At 33.6% G+C, this 16728-nt stretch overlaps 1 protein-coding gene across 6 annotated transcripts in view; it reads right to left on the bottom strand.

Moving 5' to 3' along the window:
• grh (grainy head) overlaps nucleotides 1-16728 on the bottom strand; it is a 280993-nt gene that overhangs the window by 55789 nt on the left and 208476 nt on the right. For 5 of the 6 annotated variants that reach the window (XM_089835503.1, XM_089835465.1, XM_089835483.1 and 2 more), the window contains 2 exons: nucleotides 5830-5927; nucleotides 3475-3545 (listed from right to left, as the gene is read on the bottom strand). In XM_089835503.1, the coding sequence (XP_089691629.1) occupies nucleotides 3475-3545; nucleotides 5830-5927 (169 nt within the window). The remainder of the gene's footprint in view (nucleotides 1-3474; nucleotides 3546-5829; nucleotides 5928-16728) is intronic. The other variant, XM_089835474.1, reaches the window with a different exon arrangement.

The following is a 16728-nucleotide window of genomic DNA, read 5'->3' as shown; positions in this document are numbered from 1 at the left end:
AGTAATTAATAATATATAAGTCCAAGAAATGTTCAGCTCGAATTTTACTCCAGGATGTAGATTCCGTAACTAAATCATGAGTGAACCAAAAAGAATAACGCGTCGGTTTATAAAATTAAAAATTAATTTATAGGTAATTTTGGGTGTAAAAAATTCGTGATAAACTAAACCCTTTATAGTCAGTCACACCTCAACTATAGAAAAAAAATATTAACCAATCCTGTGGGTAAAGATTTTTTCTAATAACACCCTTGGTGTTAAGATAGTTCAAAGGTTAGCACTCACAGTCTCGCACCATATAGGGGATGCACCCTGGGTGTAAGAGAAAAACCGAGGGAGAGAAAAACCTATTATTAAATCCAAAGCAACACCTTAAAAGGCGTTGATGGCAGCTTCATTCCTTTGACTGTATATCAGTCTATGCGAAGATAACATGGGTTGCTAATAAAAATTCTATTATTATATATTTTTCATTATTATTACCCCACAAGAAAAATATAGTAAAAAAATAAAATAATTCACCCTTCTTAATGTATTTCTATATCACTTAAATTTTATAATCAACTTTAATTATCATTAATTCGGGGAGTAGGATAGGTCGGTTCGCTTTCTTTAAACGTGAATTATTTTTTAATGAAGTTTTATAGTTTTATAGGGCCTCAATTCTTCGAAAATAAGAAAAAGTTAGTTTTATAATAGGTGCGATGACCTTAACAAGGTGTGGCGGCGGTATTATCGAAGTTAGTGAAAATACATTGACCTTTTTGGTTTCAAAATTCACCCGCAATTGGAAACACTACTGTTCCCAACAAAGTCTATTATATTCTATTATTATTATTATTATTAGCTTCTGACACGATCATGTCTATTTTATTCGCAAGGTTTGGAATCAAAAGATATTATTAGTTTTTAATTCGACAAAATAAGGCTTGGCGCGTATAATAATGAAACAATAGATAAGAGTATGTGCTCTTTCAAGCGTTTGATCAACTACAGAATGAAGAGTGAAAACTGACCAACCGAGTCGAGTCCACCATGCACTTTCACTACTCTTAAAACAATGGCCGAATATATATACCTTAACTGAAAGTTCGTCTCTCACGTTTATCAATAATCTAAACGCGAGACCTTTCGAAAGAACTAAGGTTTTTATTCCCTTAGTTAGAGTTAGATATCTTAATTTCCGGGTTTTTTGCTGTTACTTTTCATAATAGGCACGACACTATTGGGGTATTAGGTTTACATGGGATAAAATTAAAAAAAAATTCCCTGACTTCTCTATAGTTTTCCCAGAGACTTTTTAAGTCGGTGTTTCCCAAAGTTTTCCAAATTGTGACATATCTTTTGCTTTATTATTAATGTATAGCATGTTTCTATCCATGTCGTGTTTTTTTTTTTTTTGGATTTCATTGAACTACACATGGTGTTTCTGATGACGAGTCTGCCACTGGGTGTTTTTTTGAGTCAAAAGCTCAAAACTGTTCTATTTCGTATTGCCGTCCGGACCACTGTTTTCAAGTTAAGATTGAAGTATTTTACGGATGACCCCTAAAATTTAATTAAGAAACTGAAAGACAATTGATTTCTAATTTAATTAAGGGGTCATCCTTAAAACACTCAAATCATAATTCGAAAACGGTGGCCCGGACGGAAAAAATGTCATAGAACTTTCTCGACTCAAAATCGCCCAAAGAACATCCGCCTTAATTTATGGCAGACTTATCAGAAACACCCTGTATATTTCGAACAATTTCAATATACGTAGGCTAAATGTGATCAAAATGTTTAGTGTAAATATGGTTTTATAACCCTGTTTTAAACAAGGTCACTAGGCTAGACTAGACTTCTAGAGACTCACCAAGATTATTAAATTAAAACTACCATCCACGTGGCCTACACCTTTTTCGATAATGGATTATGTCAATTTTAAATACCTACGATCACTATTTATGATTTTCTGACTCAAAATTTAAATTTCACGACACAGCGTTTTAGGAAACACTGTCTTAAGTTCACCGAGTTTTGTACCCTTGATTTTTATTCAAGGTGAGGGCAAATGCAATACCTAGGCCTAGCGTTATTTTTTCACGGGCAAATGAACTATGTACAAGTATTTATGGAATTATCCTCGAAATCCATCAAACTCATCACTAAGATTATAAAAAAAAATTACAGGCGGGGAATATGAAAAGGGTGGAGTTGCAATTGCGTCAAAAATTGGTTGAGTGTTATAGTTTAAAAATTATGAATGAACTTTTTTTGATTGGATTTTTGAAAGGGCATTTGTTAAGAGGCTTTTACGTCATCATTACAGACAGAAAGTACCCATTAACTTAACGCAATGAGATAAGGAAAAGCGCGTTAAGCCTAAATGAAAAGGTTTTTAAGTAATATAAAAGCATCACTTGAAAAATAAATAGAAAATTTCGGGTATCCGGTAGGGTACTTGTGAAAATTTTCAAAAGTACGATTAAAAATTAAATGATTTAATTAATTCCCCCTTGAATATTGAACAGAATTTCTCATTGATAACTGCACTATGATCGAAGTGATCGAAGTTTGAAATTTCATAACTTAAGTGTGGACAGAAGTGAGATGAGACCAGAAGTACTGAGCTAACCAAATTCTTCACTCGACGAAAGTGAATATTCTTGATAACACACCAACGGTTGGCCCTCTGGTGGCAGTTTCTGAATTTCCCCTCCAAAACGTGAGACGCTCGTGGCGGTAGACGGCCGAACTATATTCAAGCATCGGCGTCCGTGTTGCGCGGCTTTAGGTTGAGGGGAAGGGGGTAGGAAATTTTTTTGGAACTCGACCAATTTTTTCTCTCTAGTTGTAGGCGCGATGGAAACGGCATAAAATCCTCAAATTTGTTCACTAGTGCCAGGATCTACTATCAATGCTAGAGCCCTTCACTTCTAGTCTCATCTCACTTCTGGTGTGGAGCATTTATGACGTCAGTTTTAATTTTACTAACTTGACCTGGTGAAAATCCCAAGCCCCTGAAATCCTTTAACACAATTTTTAGGGACCTCAAAAACATGTTGGAACTAGAGCGTCTGACAATAGCTCAATATTCAACTTACAATTGCATAATTTCATAGTTTTAATTCATAGTCGTTCTTAACTCTTTCAAGATTAAACAAGATTTATTTTCTCTCGTAATATTATTTTTTCATTTAATAAAAATCCTTCGACACACTCTCGTTATAAAAACGAAGATCAAGAGCATCAACCTCTAAGATTTCAAAGTCTTTAATAGCCAACCAAGGCTTAACGCGTCTTGATTTTTTTGTTGGCACATGTACATCGTATTGAACGATCGAACTATATCTTCGAGTACCATTAACAAAACTTCTTCAATTCCATTAAATAAAGCTAAAGGTTGTAGGCCTAGGTACTAAGAAATGGCGGGAATAGGTAATCGGCGCATGCGTAAATGAGATTGAGGAGTGAATGTTCGTCTCTTACCTTGACAGTGGGGGATTTCAACGACTTCTCAGGGTCTGGCAGATACTCCAACGTGATGCCGTAAAACTGCCCTAAAAGTAAACAAGAACAAAGGAGGATATTTGAGATGATTTGTCTCAAAGTTTAAAACCTAGACTAACAAAAAAAAAAACCGTCCCGTAATCGCGGAAGTCAACTAGTTGATGTAAAAACTCAAATCCCACACGAACCAAACGCTCCTAGCACAGACTGAAATCAGGTTTTACTTCAAATAACAGATTTCTGAGATTATTGATGTAAGCCTGAATCAACAGAATCAGTGTTAACATTGTATTAAGCCTTTGCCGATTTTTTTTTTTTTTTTAGTTTTTCTTGGCGCTTTTTCGTTCGAACTCACTTCTAAAGTGTTTAATTTTCCCATCATATCTAAAAGAGATTTTTTTTAGGATCAGCGTACCTTAAGACCGAGGCTTCAGACTATACGTGAAATCTCTTGAATGAATGAACACGCTTGGTTTTTTTTGTCGAAGATTACACAATAGCGAAACGAGTATTAATACACAATGTTAAATCTCCATGCAAACTGATATTGAAGATGACGTTATAGTTTTTCTAGATCGTGAGTTAAAGAGAGTAGGGCCAAACCTTAAAGTAGGCCTATATAACAACAGGAGGTTCGGCGTTCAAAACTTAGTTTTGACAACTTTGAATGTATCGTGCTGCTATCTCATTCATTCGTGATTTTACCTAATTAACAATGGCATACTTCTCCAGCACAATTGAAAACCGTTGGTTTAAAAGATTTTCAAGGCATAATTGAATCATATCGTGCAGAAAAATTAATTGTCTCAATACTATATTTTAATTACTTAACTACGCGCAATTTTATTAAAATCTAAACGTACTTTTAAGTTTAAACGTCTCTCAGTTTATTGTGTAGTACTGCGCCATAGTTACGTACGTGTATTGAACGATAACGACCTACTTTATAAAATTTGGCTACAATTCAAATTAATTAAAACGGTCCATAGAGATTTCAGATAGCCTAAGCTAATTCACATTCAAGGTTTCATCGTCGTTTTTCTAACTAATAAACCGAAATTTAACTATATACCCACAGCAAATTATTAAAGTAAATCACGTGAGATTTCAAGATTGAACCCACATGAAAAATTTAAAAACCCCAATTGCCTAATATTAGCAATCCCATATTTAAACATTTTGAAATGTTACAGGTGAATGAATATATTCAATCATCCCATAAATATAGAGTTAGACTACCGTGTTTTAATGAATCTAGGTAACTTTGCAAAAAGAGACGTTGCGCGTGTCCTTTTGTTTGATAAACGTTAGAAAGATTCATAAAACACTGCAAGATATACAGGACGGTTTAGATATTTGAAGTGTAGTATTATTCTACTATAATCTAGTGGTTTTCGCCCTACATACCTACTATTACGCTGGAAATTTTACCATGTAGCAGAAGGGGATAATGGAAGAAGGATGACACTCTGTATCCACTTAATACTTTAGTTATATAACATGATTCTTCCCAGCCTCACCCTTTTTGTTCGCTCTCCTGCTCATCAAATTTCAGATGGGCATCGCATCGTGGGATGAATTCTATACTAAATCCTCAGAAATCAACCCACAAACCCCGTCTTGACGTGGGACAAAAATCTACAAGCGCATGCGCCTTGGCAAATAGTTAATCACTAATAGAGTAATAATGAGGGAAATATTCATCGCGTATGTTTTTCGGTTTAGTAACCTTGCTCGACCAAATGTAAAATGGATGTTGGGAAGAATCATGTTACAATAACCCCGCCGCGGCCTTGTGGTAAACTTCTCTCGAAGAGAAGTATTTTATACTTCTGAATGTACTTATTTTTTTTTGTAGATAATCAGTTTAAGGGGAAGCCACTATATTATAATAGAATAACAATACAATATTTGTCTCCTAAAATAACTGAACCACCGTGTTTACTAACTCAACATTCGTTGGGATATTTGAAACAATTCCAATGTCCATAAATAACCAACTTAAACGGAATATCAGGCCAATTCTGAGAAGAACAATCAAAAAATAAAACATTTCGTGAAGTTGCCACGATTAAAGCAAGAGATAAAACTATACAGAAAGTGGGCATAGAGGTTAAATTTATAGCTATTTCAATATTATTATTATTATCTTATGGAAGATGAGGGTGTAAAAGACTTTTTTAAAAAGCTCGCATGACTCGGAGGTTGAAAATGGGCGCGTAAAAAAGAATAGGTATATATATAAGATTACTAAATTGCGCGTAATTTTTTCGGATTGAGTTCTCAGAATGTGTCAGATTTGCTTTCCTCTAAGAGAAAATAGTGATGCATTACCGGTACCTTTGTTGATGTACGTTATCCTATCGTCCTCTCTTCTTTGGCTCGTCGAAATGGGAGATTCCAGGAAATATTTGAAACCCACGTCCGAATGTCTGCGTGGCATAAAGAAACTCAATTAACAAAACAATCAAGACGAGATATCATAATTTTTATTATCATTCATAAGGTCGTGAAACACTTGGCATATCGCGAATATCATTTGATGTTAATCCAATCATGGTTTTTGTAACAATGATATTTCAGTTGCAGAAAGTAACAATTCAAAAAGAAATACTTAGGTAGGGGTTTAGGGTTACCAGCAAAAGTTTCTTGCTGAATTAAAAATGATCCTCCTACCACATTACGATAGTAAATGTGAAAGTTTGAGCGTTTGGAAGTTTGTTACTCGGTTCCGCTTTAACGGCTGAACGGATTTGAATTAAATATGGAAGACAGGCAGACTATGATCTCGATTTTCATATAAACAGGGTGTTTCTGATAAGTCGGGCATAAATTAAGGGTATGTTCTTTTAGAATTTTGAGTCGAAAATGCTCTATGACATGGGCCACTGTTTTCAAGTTAATTAAGAAACTGAAAGATAATGCTAATTAAATTAAGGGGTAATACCTAAAACACTCAAATGATAACTCTAAAACAGTACCCCGACCGACAAAATATCATAGAACATTTTCGACTCAAAATCGCCCAAAAAACATCCCCCTTAATTTATGGCAAACTTATCGGAAACACCCTGTATATAGTAACTTTCCGTCGGATAATCTCAGAGTTTTGCGTTATTTTGTTCCTAAACTTGCATTTAAAGGCTAGTTTTGACTATTTAACACGTTTTAGTTTAGTTGAATCGCAGAACTACTTTTATCACTAAATCATTCCGCCTTAGTATTTAAAGAATTATATTACAATTTAGCTCGCGCGATACGCTAGATTAAAGTCAACGAACTTTTCAAGTACAAAATAAATCTTCGTATTTAAAAGGGTAGGCTTGAAGTATATTTGATTAAGGCATGTGTAGATTTCTTGACTTTTAAAAGCAGTATTTGCATTACCAATCCCAAGGTTATGTCAACGTTTAATTTAAAATTTTCTACGTCATAAAGAATGAATGTAAAAAAATAAAACTCCCATTTTAGGGGTTATCCGCCATATTTGCTAAATTCCTGACGAAGCGTTACTTACAGACGACAAAGATGTGTTTTTTTACGCAAAAAAATGAGCTTTTCAAAACAGCAATAACCATTTTGAGAGTATTTTCTTTTTAGTAGGCGTAAATATGGAATATTTTTACAAAAAAATTGGATAGAAAAAATGTTGGCCCGAAGGAGTTGTAAACATTATCCAATTTAAGAAGTTTCTCGCGCTCCTTGCTAAAAAATTAGCATAAAAAATAAAAATTCGGCACCTCTCTTGAATTTCCGAGCAAGTTGGAAGCCAGCCAATAACACCGAAAAGAGATTACATCTCGCGATATAAACTTCAAAAGCGTTAGTTTTCTTAATTATCAAATATTTTCCCCTTCCGCCAGGTATATAGGTAAGCTAAGAAAGCTCGGGAAAGAAAACATACATTATCCCACAATCGCGGTAGTAGAGACTGCAGAAGATAAAAATCAGATGAAAAAAAAAATATGTATTAAAATTTGAGGCCCCTGGTATCAAAAACTATACGCGAATTTATTAATCTTAACGCTGATATAAATTAAGGTAGACGCCGGAAATGAAACATAATTTTTCGATTTTTAATAGAAAAGGTTACTGACATTATATTGTTATTTTTTAGCTGGTATCTGATTTAAATATGAATTATAAATGAGTATAATTAGTTGTTGTTTATATTTAATATGGGAATAGAGGTTTATAATCTGAAGTAAATTATAACCATTTTTAGCTAGTGGTTTATAAATTCATTTCAATTTTAAAATTAATTGGATGCTTCTTAAATATAATATAGCATCTTGTAGTGTTTGTGTGGCTTGGCTTACCCCAATTCTCCATTTTAAACTACCAATAATGCTCCCTCTGGTGAGCCGCCCAGTTATAAAGGGGTTGGAAAAATGTCTTCCATTAAATCCTGAATATTTTTGGGCAAATAGCTAAGTGAAGTTCAAAGTTTTTAACTTTTATTCATTTGATTTCAATTTTAAAATTGATTGGATGTTTCTAATTGATTCTGGATAGTGTTTGTGCGGCTTAGCTACCCTATTTTCAATTAAAAAAAAACCAATATTATTGGGCAAATAGCTCAGTAAAGATCAAACGTTAAAAAAAATTAATTTCAATTTCAGAATTGGATGAACTTTCTTTAATAGAACATGGCCTCTTTTTGAGTGACTTGGCTCACCCTGAAGTTTCATTTATAAAAAGACCGTATTCTTTGGGAAAATACGAGCGAGTGTCAGTATCACTTGTCTTTTTTATATAGTTATATATTTTGTATATTGTTGGAAAACATAATATTTTGTCATATTTTTAATAAGTTTCATTGTTATCGAGAAACAAGAGACCTCAATTAATTTCTCTTCTAATTAAGAAAAAGATACCTTAAGGAATATTAACGCCGGCCAAGGTTTAAGATTTTGGCGGAAACAATTGCAAATAACTTTTCGTAGAAGATTTAGAATTTTATATAATATAAATTTTAATTGGAGAAAAGTTTTTTATTATTATCCTTAAAAAAAAAACGTATCATTATATATTTTTCTCGTTGCAGTTATTTTTAAGGGGTCAATAAAATCTTTTTTTTTCTTACACTAAAATACTAATTAATGCTGGTTTTAATTTGTTTTTGGATTAATTTTACTATCTTTCACCAAATTCTCTCTGCTTTCACTAAAAGTAGGCAAGTATAATTTCGCAATATGGCAAATCATTGCAAAGTTATAAACCGCTAATGTTGAAAACTGTCGATAAACAGAAAAATAAATAAATACGATTGATTCATAAATAATTAAGTGATTGTGGGCGAATTAAAATACAGTTTAAAACGTGACAACACGAATCACAACTCACTTTCTCATAGATGAAATAAATTTAAGCCAAAAAAATCCTAATCCTTTTACGAAAATATTAATTAAATATATGAAAAATAATCCTTCAATATTTATTAAGGTTAAAAATTAAAATTGAATAGATTTGGACAGACTTTAAATTTTTGCGTGGGCTTGCTTGATCCGAGGCGAGAAAAAATTAGCAGAGCTCTCTTTCGGTAGCTAAATATATTCGTTTGTAATTAATTTTCCCTGTCAAAAATATTAATTTAACTTTTGAAACGATTTTCTTTAGGAAAATTATCTTTAAAATTTGTTTTTATTTTTTTGTCACGTGGAGTTAAAATTCACGCGCTCGCCCTTCGAGCTTTATTGAATAAAATCGGGGTTAGGTTTCAAAGTTTTCAACGACGTGCTCACGTTGAGTTTCTTTACGGAAAAAAGTTCCGCCAATTAAAAACACAAATTTAGGGAACATCGATAAAATTGTCTTTGTTATTATTACTTATATTTATGTAAGTAGAAGTCCTGACTTACTACAATCAACACCCAGTCCTAGGAAACTAATATTTTGTAGGGACGTTTTTCTTAAAGAAGTAGGCACACAATAAGAAATATTTTTAAACAGCGCCATCTTGAAAAATGGCGCCTGGAAATGAAAAACCCTTTCTTGAGGAATAATATCCGTGCCTTTCAACCGATTTATTTCGTATTTTATATACAGGGTTTTTTGTGAAAAGTCCATCAATAATGAAAGGGCGTATTTATTGGGCCATTTTGAGTCGAAAATGTTCTATGACATTTTGCCGTCCGAGCCACGGTTTTCGAGTTATGATTTGAATATTTTAGGGATGACCCCTTCATCAAATTAGCGCTGTCTTTCAATTTCTTAATTAAATTTAAGGGGTCATCCGTAAATTACTCCAATCATAACTTGAAAACAGTGGCCCGGACGGCAAAATGTCATAGAACATTTTCGACTCAAAATGGCCCAATAAATACGCCCTTTCATTATTGATGGACCTTTCACAAACACCCTGTATAGAAAGGCTTTAAGGCTTTTGGGAATGAAGATGCCGCCATCTTTCAAAATGGTGGCCTAAAACGTAACAAATATCCAAGGAGCTGATGGGCAACGCCACGTTCCTTTGCTGCTAGTCAGACACAAGAAACCACAACAGACCTGAATTAATTCATTCCACTACGTTATACAGTGCGATAAAAAAAACTAGGGGCTTTTGGGAATAAAGATGCCGCCATCTTTCAAAATGGCGGCCAAGAAATAACAAATATCTGAGAGCTGATGGGAAACTTCGCGTTCCTTTGCTGCTAATCAAATACAAGAAACAACAACCTGAATTAATTCACTTCACTACGTTATGCAGTGCGATAACAATCTGATTCTGTTAAACAAGCCAAGTTTCACTGAGTTTATCTAGACACACTACAGCTATAATTGAAAGTACATATATTTGCGTCGAACTGTTTGTTTTACAGAATGATAAATTGGGGAGAATCGGTTCCACTCGAGCAAATACGGTTGCTTAATAAAAGAAGAACTTAAATGATGATCATATGTCAGAACTTGCGAGGTAAAACCGATATGTTTCCCTGGGACGCAACGCAACGCCGCGTTTCCTACCTTACCAAGGTTAAAACGGGTATCAGTATCACCTCTTTCGCTATGCAATCAAAAACTTACAATTAATCAAGTCAGTTAAAAATGGCAAGGACGATTGTCATTTCGTCCTCCAGAAGGTATGCTAAAAGAAAATAAACCCTGAGGATTTTGGGAGCTCTACAGTGACGCGTTCTGGTTAATTTCCACTATATTATAACCACCGCGCATTGATTTCTCTGGGCGTACCACCAGACCTCAATGAATAAAACCGGTGTCGTTAGTAACTTCTGTCTGTTGTCATACAAAAGGGTTGAATTGGTTTAGCTTTGGTTAAGATTTGAAATGAAATTAATGGTTCAAAACTTTTTGTCGGAAAAAAGTCCTTCAACGTAAACTGTTTTTACGTTACGATAAGGTTAAAACTGTCATTAAAGAGTCACATAGAGAGACAGTGACGTCACATTTGTTACGTGACAACTTTGCCTTACGGGTTTTTTTTAATTATATATTTGTTTAAAACTGTTTAAGAAATACTTTTAAAACATTTTTTCACATAATTTTACCCAGAAAGTATTGCAATTCAAATTAAAATTATAAACTAATTAAAAAAGTGTTATTTGTATGAAATATCACAAACACCTCGTGGTCAATCAGAGATCGAACTATTTGTTTAAAACGTATTTAAGATATGCTTTAAAAACATTTTTTCACATAATTTTAAAAGGAAAGTATTGCAATTCAAATTAAAATTATCAACTAATCCAAAAAGTGTTATTTATATGAAATATATCACAAAAAATCTCTTTGCCAATCAGAGATCGAACTATTTTGCAATTATGCAATTGTTTAAAACGTATTTAAGTAATGCTTTCAAAACCTTTTTTCAAATAAAACTTTATCTGGAATCTATAACAATTCCGTTAAAATTATCGTCTAATCATGTAAATGTTTTTATATTTCAATAACATAAAAAACCCCATGACTAATCTGAAATCAAGCTATATAGGGAAAAATCCTTTGAAATGACTATAACACGCAGTCATATACCACCTTGATAACAGGTGACGTCACAATAAACCATAACGCACAACCTAGATTAATTTATAAGCCAATTAAAAGTTTTACCGCGGTTTATATATCAGATAGAACGCGGAATATCGTATCTCCCTTAAATTACATTTTAATTACGATAATTTTCGCTTAGTTTTTCATCATAGTTAATTTATTTTATCGGGGAAAGTAATAAAAATAAAATGGTTATTTCAGAATAAAATTACTAAGAAATAAGAAATTAAAAAAGACTTCTCGAATATCCTCGATTGTTTTCTAATTAAGAGAAATTTTTTTCTTACTACAGATGCGGAATAATGGGATGCTGGTGTATTTAGGCTAGTGTCCGATAATCTATTAATGAATTCCCACATCTAGTTCCGCGTTCGAAACCGAGGGCACATTCACTATAGCGAACTAGCTACGGTGTTAAAAAACTGTCGCACTCTCTTAGCAGATTAAATCAGATATTTATTAACTAAAGGACTAAAAGCTGAGCTAAGAGTTTCCTGCATGGTGGTGTTTTACTAGAAAGTAATTTCTTTACATATTTTAAATTCAATGAAACAATGCGTAATTCGGGGTTATTCATAAAACTAAAATGTTAGGTGTCTACTATAAGACCTTCATTACAAGCTTAATGCCTAGGGGCACGAACCTTGAGAAGAACGGAATCAAAACCCTTCTAACGAACTTTCCCTTAGTGTTACTGATATTTATTATCAAATTCTGACTGTGTATAAAGCACAAACATAGAAACAAACGAACCCCTTTCTAAAACATCTGTAAGATTTGAATAAAACCGTATCATAATATCGAACGAGACCAATATTATGAAATTTTGTTAATACTGGTTTATCCTTTAATTCTTTAACGTACGTCCCTTCTTCCTATAATTACCGATTACTACCGCTAATTAAAATAAAAAAAAAAGCAGCCCCATATTCAATTTAAAATAAAATTAAAAAAAAATTGATATTGCCTCGAGCTAACTAAAACCGAACGGAGAATATTGAACTTTGAACTTCTGACATAATCTTTTTCGAATGAAGTCTAGCTAGGCAACTGTATTTTTTTTCTTGATAGTGTAACCCCTTATTGGTTTCGATGTTTAAAAACTTCCACCCTCATATGCATACAAAAAAAAGAAAATAAAAAACACTATCTAAGCTTCTTTTGGAATAGCTGAAGAAAAATTCTTAGCGGTCGTTCATTTTGCAAGGAAAATGTTAGGATTAATGGGCGGACTAGAACACGATTTCTTAAAAACGTCTCCTGAACTTCTCTTACAACAAGAAGAAGAAGAAAAAGTTTGAACACGAAAACCAACACATATAGCCATCAATTGGATGAACTAAACTTTAAACACAAACGCCCGCGTTTCACCATCCATAAGCGCCCTAACATCATTTCCCTTCAACCTGCTCTTGTATCTACCATACTATATATTCCGAAGTAGGTTAAACAGAAATTTCACCTTTAGTATCTAGTTTGAGATGTACAGTACAATTCAGATAACTTAAATTATTGACTGATTCATATCGCACTCCAATTGACCATAAGTTCATAAGAGATGTTCCATAAGTTTGGAACTTGTCATGAAGTGAAGTAGGTCATAGATTCTCGTAAAGCGACGCCTGGTGAGGCGCTGCATGTCAAAGGCTTAGTACAGACTAAATTGTAAATAGGAAGATGGAAGTCCTGCAAAACCGGGTGTAGTCAATTCTCGCTTGTCGTTATCGAACTAGCTATCAGTAAGTCTCTAGCATTACGCAGCATAGGTAGTGTCATACTTATGGAACACATCTTATAAACTTATGATTTTACTGATCGCTAGCGATTTGCTCTATAATGAAATTAAATCCGATAAGGCCAAGAGCGTTAATTACAAATTACTCTTTAAATAAAATAGTCGCTTTGATGACAGATTTCTCCGCCAAACTTTCAATACACGTTTATCGAGATTCAATTATCCGCTCGCAATTAATTGATCTGTCTTTTAAAACAGATCAATTGCGAACGGATCTGGGGCCAAGCGTTTGGTAAAGGCGCCCAGAAAGCATCAGACCATTTCTTCCATAGTAAATCATAGCAGGGACTGATCTAGAACTACAAATGGAATACATTTCTCGAGTCAGAACGCTCCGATATCGTTCCAGTCTGAGCAGTAAACGAAACATGCTCTAAATAACCATCTAAATCACGAGTTTCGATGATAACTTTAAGTTAATGTTTTTTAAATACATATATAAATATTACTGGGCAGATAGTGACCCATTTAAATCCGTATTTAAACTTCTAATCTTATATTAACTTACATAGATACAAAGGTTTTTTCGTGACTGATTGTGGGCAAAATACCGGAAATTATACTATCAATCGGCCCAGGAAAATTACACACTTATTTTTTTTATAAGATTATATATACACTTTTAATATCGTAGTTTTCATTTTAGTCGGGGGTTAAAAAGTTCCTGGCTATCTGCACGAAGGGGTTACGACTCGTAAAAGAGGCTCTAGAGTGATCTCTAAAGGGGGAGAGGGGTGATCGAGGTACGTGAGGTAAGGAGCACTATAGCACGCCTCTTTATGGACGAATCTCTCTTAACACGTAATATTATTTTATTTTATTTTTTTTTCGAAATTTATATCCAAATTTTAATTTAAAAGAGGGTTGTAAATGTTTTTCTTTTCTAATTTTTTTTTTAATTCCGAGCGATGTAGGTCATATTTTTACATGAATTGCCACAGAATGGCTCAATTTGTAACTTTGTTAGGAATAGGTTTATGCAAGTTTCTTGCCAAATGCGGTTATTATCATAAGGTTAAGTTAAATTATACTCGTTTAATATTTTACTCGTATCTATGATTGATAGGAATTGAAGGGTTAACATGTTATTATTATAATATTTCGTTAACGCAAAAATAACGATGTCACGAGCTAGGGGTACGTCACTGAAAGGTAAACTTATTTACCATAATTTCGAGGTGAAATTAATTTAGTCACTATCGCTTTTAAAATTTTTTTACCTGTCATTGATTTTTAATAAAATATGAACTAAATTTAAATTAGACTAGAATTTTTGAGAGAGAGAAAAACAACATGAAAATAAAACAAGTTGGGAAAACAAATATACCTCTCCGAGTCGAGACGCAATTAAAAGTTGTTTCTTAAATAATTAAATAAATATAATTGATATTAATTATTTTAATCGTCATTAATTTACCTTAATTCTAGTTAAATCGTTTTAAGAAACTTTTTTCCGAAAGTCATTTTAAACATACTATTGTTGACGTTTGAATTCAAGCCTATGCCTATTTGACAATTTTTGGAAAATTTAGGGTATATAAGGCGATTTATTCAAAATAAATGATAAGAAAAGCCGCAATTGGGAGGCTAGACGTTTCTCGTAACCCTAGGCAATCGCCGCGTACCCCCACACAGACTCGTCCAGTGTAGTTAATCGGAGAGGTAAAATAAATTAAAACGCAATATCTTAACTTTGTGATTAACCATTAATTGAGCATTGATTTATTATATTTATTTCGCTAGTGATTTACGATTATTGTTGGTAAATGATACATAAATCCTTGGGTTTAATTAAGTTAATCTTAAATGTGTTAAATCAAGACAATTCCACCTGCGTTTTTTTAATTAAAGTAGTATTATAAATTTAAAATATGTCGTAAACTACGGCTGAGTCATTTTGGAATAAATTAGGTTAAAACTATAAATTAGCTAGTTAAAACTATATAGAAAATTAATCTTAGAAAATAAATCGCCTCGATTTGCGGAGGCGGATTAAAAAAACAACAAATATGCTGGTAACTCGTATATTTCCCTCTTTAATATCTTCCGCTTGGCGTTTTTTTTTCAGTTCTGCGTAATTGTCCATGATTCAGAAGACAAGATGACGGTTTTTCAAAAAAATTTGACCTCTTGTAACATAAAGTTTAGAGTTTTCGTCGATCTATCTAAATCTAAGGAAAAGGTAACTTCGTGTCAAACCCACGCATTTTCTTTTTTCATTGAAAAGCTCAAAGGAATTTATAGTTTTCAAACTAATTTCTCAAAATGTTTTGAGCCCCATGAACATAAGAAATAGTCCCAGGGAAACTGTGTGCTGTACAGGATGGAACCCTTCTCTGGTACCCATCCTGGTGTTATGCAGGGAAATAGGATTTACAGGCGCTTATATTGGATCAATTTAGTTCTGTTCCATTAAATGTCGCGACCGAAAGGTTTGTAGCAGTGTGGGAAATAGCACTCTTCCTAAGGTCGAAAAGCAGTTTATTTATTGCTTGGACCAGTTTTTAAATTCAAGAAGTGGGGGTTACTGGTCCTCGGACCAGTTTAATAATTGCAAATCTATAGGAAAACTAAGTGGGACCACTACTAAGGAACAGTTTAATATTTTGGACGCTAGGGGGGGGGTCACTTGTCCCAATGACAGGTTTAAACTCATATATCCTAGACTGGTTTGATGTAGCAAAGAATTTCGTCTGCTAAGTTTCAGTTTTTAACCCTGAATTTGAGCTAATTCCAGAGATAATTTGGTGGGGATTATTCACGAAACGTAGCGAGTTAATTACATTTGAGTGCCTAAATTCGTCATAGTTTTCAAAGAGAGCTACCGCGTTCGCTATGGAAAACCATACCACATACGCCATGCACTTAAATTAAAAATGCTCAATTAGGATGGTAAGTTACGATCACGACGCAAGACACGAGTCACGCATTCTCAACTTAAGTATGGATGTGATAAAACTTTGAACCTATCCTTTAAAGGGGTACTTGAATCTTCCCAGTCAAAGCGCCTGATTTAATACAGGTGCTTAGGAAGACAATCTTCATTAAAGAAAGTACACCTTGACGGAATCTATATTTTAACTAGAACTACCAAAGGACTAATTCCGGGGTCGTTGATGAAGTGTCTTTCGAATGTTGGTGGTCGATCGGTCAAAGCCCTCCCTATCTTGAGTATAATTATAATTGATCACGATATCTTTCGATCATTCATTCATCGGCGATTCAATTCAATGGAGACCGTATTTACCGCGGTTCCGGTGTACGCCATTGTTATTGAAACAAACTGATACATAATTTCTTCGCTTCGAAACGAAACGGTTTGAAATGACCAAACTGCGCGGTATATTTTAAATTGGTACGCAGCCTACAGGGTGTTTCTGATAAGTCTGCCATAGGGTCAAACTGAGTGGAAAGTGTCAAAGGTCATG

This window comes from Phalangium opilio, unplaced genomic scaffold (assembly GCF_054372755.1).
Source record: "Phalangium opilio isolate 3A_F unplaced genomic scaffold, DU_Popi_V2 ptg000003l_1, whole genome shotgun sequence".
NCBI lineage: Eukaryota > Metazoa > Arthropoda > Arachnida > Opiliones > Phalangiidae > Phalangium > Phalangium opilio.
This window is presented reverse-complemented; position numbering and strand designations above follow the sequence as displayed.